General features: G+C 54.7%; 1 protein-coding gene across 3 annotated transcripts in view; it reads right to left on the reverse strand.

Annotated features, from left to right (window-relative positions):
• Positions 1-2,058, reverse strand: part of NKAIN3 (sodium/potassium transporting ATPase interacting 3) — a 385,239-nt gene extending 383,181 nt beyond the window's left edge. For all 3 annotated transcript variants that reach the window (XM_030012706.1, XM_030012704.1, XM_030012705.1), the window contains exon 1: positions 1,731-2,058. In XM_030012706.1, the coding sequence (XP_029868566.1) occupies positions 1,731-1,784 (54 nt within the window). In that variant the 5' untranslated portion in view covers positions 1,785-2,058. The remainder of the gene's footprint in view (positions 1-1,730) is intronic.
• Positions 2,059-6,000: the final 3,942 nt, after the last annotated feature.

Below are 6,000 nucleotides of genomic sequence, written 5' to 3' on the forward strand. Positions count from 1 at the left end.
TTTGAAAGTTGTTATACCATCTGATAGGTCTTTTATAAAATATGAATCTTTTTCTGAAAGACTTTATATGCATTTCTCTGCAGATTATGGTGGCTATTCACACTTTACTTCAATTTTTATAGCCTCCAAGTAATTCTACAGAATAGTAAATACAGTTATTATAACCTTCATAACTGTCGGAGACATATATTTGAAGAAAAAGGGTTTGTTTCCCCTCCCGCATGCACTGAAGTAAATCAGGAATGATTCTGCTGCAGTCAATAGGACAGGATCTGCAAAACTGATGGAAAACGAGGAAAAAAAAGGCCAGCAATGTATAAACAAAGCTTTCCTCACACTAAAAGTACAAATCACACATCTTCTCTGCTTTTTGGCAAGGTTGTGCCATTGAAGTACTTAAACCACACTTAGCTCCGCCACACTAAAAAGCACATCTGAATAAAGTCCAGACTCACACTGGAAACAATGGAGGTACACCAGTTTACACAGGCTGCAAATCTGGCATAGAGCCATGAAAATGAATGAGGATCTCCAAATGAAGTAATTGTACGTATTGCATTTAAGTGTATTACCCCTGAAACAGAAGCGATTTCAAAGTGCTGTAACAGAACACTAGAAAGATTAGCAAAGGATTAAGAAAAAAAAAAAAAACCCACAGTGACTGCATCCCACTTTTCTTCTTTACAGACACACACACAAGGAACAGCACTCATCTTAAGAAAGATCATGTGGCAAAATGATGACTCTGAGTCACTAGAAAAGAGAAAAATCTTTTAAAATACTCTCGGGACCAGGGACGACTGTTAAAGGAAGAGCATTATTCTATCATCCGGCTAATGAGCCAGAGGAAGCATTATTACTGTTTGGCGGTGTTTTGTCTCGACAACTCTTTTCTCTGAAACAAATATGCCAACTTCAAGTAAACAAAGGGAAGAAGATGCACCGTTCTGTTGTTTCCATCGCACACCGAGGAATATTTGATCAGAGGCAAGGAATCCCAAGAAAAGTCACAGGAGGGGGCCGGCAGATGCCGCTTTTACGAAGGTTAAGAAAAACAGAAAGAGGAAAGAGGCGGCGATGACGGTGTTTTTCCCGCACACGCACCCCCACCCACACACCCCCCGGCGCTGACACGGGCGGTGGGCGGCCCGCGGCGGCAGCGCCCGGCAGCGCCCGGCCCGGCCCCGGCCCCGCCGCGCCGGCCCCGAGCCGCCGTCCGCCCCGCGGGCACCGGCTGCCGGCCGAGCGGGGGCACCGTCCTCCTCTTTCTTCTCCTCGGCGTCTACTTTCCGCAGATGGGGGAAGCCCCTGCCCCGCACCCGCGGGGAGCGGGGCCGCCTGGAAGCGACGCCCGGGCGGGGGAGTCTCCCTCCCTCAGGCAGGGAGCGCTGACGGCCGCCCGGGCTGAGGCACCGCGGCACCCGCCCCGGCCCGCCGCCTCCCCGCTCCCCAGCCGCGGGGCCGCTCTCGCCTCACGCCGCGTCCTCCTCGCGTCGCACCGCAAAACTTAACGGGCCGGGGGCCGGGGGGGAGAGGAGCGGGCGGGCCGTCGGGGCGGCGGGAGCGGGGCCGGCCGCCTGCGCTCGCACAGGGCGCGGACAGCTCCGCAGCCGGGGCAGCGCCGCTCCGTGCCCCCCGGCGGCCGTGCCCGGGGAGGGGGAGAGCGCCCGTCCCTTCCCGTCCCCCCGCGAAGCCGAAGCGTGCCCCGGGGCGGGCGGCCGGGCACTCACCAGCTGCAGCGAGCAGAGGAAGATCAGCGTGCAGCGCCCCGTGCAGCAGCCCATGGTGGCAGCTGGCCGCGCCGCGCCGCGCCGCCGGAGAGCCGCCGCTTCTCCTCTTCTTCCCTCCCGCGCTGGCGCGGCCCCGGAGGCGAAGCGGGGGGCTCACCGCATCCGGACGGAGCGGCCGGGCGTGTGCGCGTCGCCCGCCTTTCGCCGCTCCCCCTCCTTTGTCGAGGGGGTTTCTCCTCGGCGGCGGGAAGGAGGGCGCGGAGGTCAGCGCGGCCCCAGGAAGGGGAGCCGGCGGCAGCGGCGGGGGGGGGGGGTTCTGCCCGGCGCGGCGCGGGTCTGGCTCTGGGGAAGGGGCAGGGGACGGGGGTGGGCGTGTGCGGACCTGGGCGGGGGTGGGCAGAGGGAACGCGGGCGGGGAGGCGGGGGGCTGGCGGGTGGGGTGGAGTGGAGGGGTGCCGCGGGTGGGCGTGCTAGGGAGGGCGGGGGGCGGCTGCGGGAGGGGAGCGGGGCGCCGTGGTAGGTGTGCAGGGGAGAGGAGCGGGGGCGGCGGCGGCGGGCCGTTCTCGGGGCGCCGGGCCGGGGCAAGGGGCGCGGAGGGTCCCCGGGCGGGCGGCTTGCGGGGCTGTTGGCGGCTCCGCGGGCAGGCGGTGCTGGCGGGGGACTCGGCGGGAGGGGCAGGGGGCCGTGCGGGCAGCGGCGGCCGAGGCAGCCCGGCGCGGGCCGCTTGTTGCGAGCGCCCGGGGAAAGTTCAAGGGACTTGGGCGGCTGAGGCGGGGAGGGGCGGGGGAGCGACGGCCGCCGAGCGGCGGGGCGGGGCGGGGCGGGGCCGGCCCCGGAGCAGCCCGCCCGTGCGGCGGCCGGGGAAGCCCGGGGGCGGGCGGCGGGCTATTGTTAGCGGCCTGCGCTGTGCCGGGTGCGGGGGGGGGGGGGAGGCAGCCGGGCCCCCCGTTCCTCAGGGGGTCCCTCAGGCAGAGGCTGGGTGCCGGCTCCCGGGGCGGGTGGCAAGCGGGTGACGGGAGGTACCTCAGGGAGCCCGTTTCCCTCCCTCTCCGCCCCCCTGCGCGGCGCCGGAGCGCGGGAAGGGCGAGCTGGCTTCCCCGGCGGCGGTGAGGGGCCTGGGTGTCCGAGGCCGGCGCTCGGGTTGTTTAATCCCCTCCTCGGCCGCTGGCGGGCGGCGCTGGGGGAGGGGGTTTCCCTCCGTGGCAACGCCATTGTGCCAGGAGAGCCGCCGGCTCCCGCTGCCCCTCGCGGGTGTGAGCTGGGGAGGGCCTCGGGGAGAGGGGCTCGGCCCCGGCGACGCTCCCTCTCGTCAAAGGTAAATGGACTCCCAGAGTTGCAAAGAATTCCCGCGTGCGAGGAGAGGGACGGATAGCCGCCGCGCTCCCGGAGCCTCTCCGTGGGCAGCGGAGAGAAACGGGATCAGTGGAGACGCTGCCCTCCCTACGTCTATATATGCACTTTGGTGGTAGACAAGTCATGTTTTGGGGAGGAGTAATAGGTACAAATATGCGCACTGTCTCGTAAAAATATTTGGATACATGGATGGAGTGTCAACTGCCTGGGTTTTTTTTTCCCCTCTCCAACAAAGTATGGGTAAATCAGATTATTTTTTATAGGCATTAAGGCAAAAGTGCCATGTTCTGCTGACCAGACAGTGCTTTCCTTCAGCCTGTTACCAGCTGCTGTTCCACGATACAGACTTCCGCCAAACAACACTGAAGCTTGCCCTGAGGGGGAAAAAAAAAAAACAACTACCTTCTGCAAGGCATTTTAGCAAGATATCTGATTAATGTCTCTATGAAATACACAGTATTGTATCCCCAAACTACATACTACTTTTAATGTATGCATTAAATAGTAGTGACAATAGTCAAATAATTACAAAACTGCTGCAAAATAGTATTGTGTCAGATTAGATTTGGAAAGCTGCTTTTTTCTACCACTTCCCTTTTAAGTAGGAAAGCATTAAGATAGTTTTATATACCAAACTGAAGGAACAAAAGAAAGACAAGTAAGAACCAGATTCCACTCATCCAGGATATGTATTTGACGAGGTATGTATGTGAGGAGTGTGAAATATAACCCACATTGCACAACACACAAAACTTCAATAAAACAGCCTGAGATTTATATTTCTATGTATGGCTTTTAAGATAAAATTCCACCTGGGGCTAAACTTCACTAAAGTTACATGTTCTGAGAACATACATATTTTAAAGGATGAATACTTGAAGATATGGAAGTAAATTGAAAAGTTGATAGTTGCCAAAAATACATTGTGCCAGCCTGAACTGGTAAATTTTATAGATAATTGGTTTTCTATACAGAGGACTTAGAGCAGGCATCATCTCTCTGCACTTCACTGAAGTATTTAATACACTACCAGATGCTTTTTACTTAAGCCCAATAATACAGAGATTAATAATAAGAATTGCAGGGTGGGTGAGGAACCAGATAAAAGAGCTAGTGCTGAAGAGATTTTACTTGTACTCACCATATTCAGCCCCTGCTTGTACATCAGTGGGATGAGATCCATAACTCTTCCCCTTATATTTCTCCCCAGGGGTAGTGCTCTTCTGAGAAGGAGCTAAATCCTTACCTTTCCTTTTTGCAAGAAAGAAGATACCTTCCAGTACTAGGATAGTAGCTGACATTAACCCATGTTCTTTGTTCTTTGTTAAGGCAGAACTCTCTGAAGACCTGGATAAGATACACAAGTCACTTTTCACCTGTCCAAGCTATTGTTTTAGCAGCCTGCAGAACCAAGTGGGTATTGCTGTTTCAGAGGCAAGCAGTGTTCAAGCTGTCTTCCAGACTATTAGAGATGGAAAATTCCTTTAAAAAAAAAACAAAAACAAAAACAAAAACAGAAAAAAGAGAAAGACAATAGTGGGTATTTCTGTATAAACAGAAACATTTAACTCGCCCATCTTCACAATTTCTAATCTGTGCATTACTGAACTTGAATTCCAGAGCTGATAACTTTCAGAGCATGTAAAAGTAAGTCTCAGAAGTGACATCTAAAAAGCAAAAAAAAAAAAAAAAACACAACCCAAACTTTTCCAAACCACTTGCATGCTTCCTATCCTTGTAAATGGAAATTCCCATCTTCACTGATGTTGTGGTTTAACATCAGCCGGCAACCAAGCCCCCCGCAGCCAAAACCAGCACATTCTCCACCCCTTATTCCATACCATTTATGTCATGCTCAGGTGCCACGCTATCCAATACAACCTCATTAACCACCACCTCCCTTCCCATCCTTTGATATAATACACAGATATCATTCCCTCAGTCTATGGACCACCCCTGTGAAATGTCCATATAATGCCCATAAAATGTCCACAAAATGTCCATGGAGTTCATCTAGTCCATGACTTTGGGCTCCTTCTGTTATGGTGGTCACTCAGGACAGGAGAGATCATGTGTTGCATGGGGTTATTGGGCACCAAACCAGCTCAGGTCGGGTCACTGCTGCACTTCCACTGCTTCTTGTAAGACTCATCCTCCACTGTTTTGGGTGGTTCCTGCTATAGTAATTCCTATAACATGCAACTCAAATCATGGGTTACAGCAATTTAAAGGTGTATCCATTACAATCTCCACCCCTGGTCCCTCTGCACCAGGCTATAGGGTTTAACATTGCATTGAACTCCTCCCCTTGCTCCTGCTCTGCCTTGGATTATCCACAGACTGCAGTCCCTTAGGGCTGTACTTGCTCCAAGTGGAGCCTTATCTATGAGCCACAGTCTCTTCAGGGGTATCCCTGCTGCAGCATAGACTTATCCACAGCCACAGTCACTTTGAGGTGCCCCTGTTCCAGCGTGGCCTTCTCCATGGCCCACAATGCCTTCGGAGATATACCTGCTCCAGCATGGCCTTACCCACAGCCACAGTCCCTTCAGAGGTAAACCTGCTCCAATTTGGCCTTACCTGTGGCTGCAGTCCCTCCAGCAGAGTACCTGCTCTGTTGTGCGCTTATCCATGGCCACGCGCTTTGAGGTGCTCCAGCATGACCTCATGCACAGCCACAGATGCTTTGAGGTGTACCTCCTCCAGCGTGGGCTTATCCTTGGGCCACGGTCCCTTCAGAGGTATACCTGCTGCGGCACATAACCACGGCCACAGATGCTTCAAGATGTACCTGCTCTGGCATGGGTTTATTCATGGCCACAGATGCTTCAGGGAGTCCTCCTCCCACGTGGACTCATCCACAGGTCACAGTCCCTTCGACTCAAGTTCACACTGGAGTTCCAGCCTGTCCAGTACA

Source organism: Aquila chrysaetos, chromosome 4, assembly GCF_900496995.4.
Source record: "Aquila chrysaetos chrysaetos chromosome 4, bAquChr1.4, whole genome shotgun sequence".
Lineage (NCBI taxonomy): Eukaryota > Metazoa > Chordata > Aves > Accipitriformes > Accipitridae > Aquila > Aquila chrysaetos.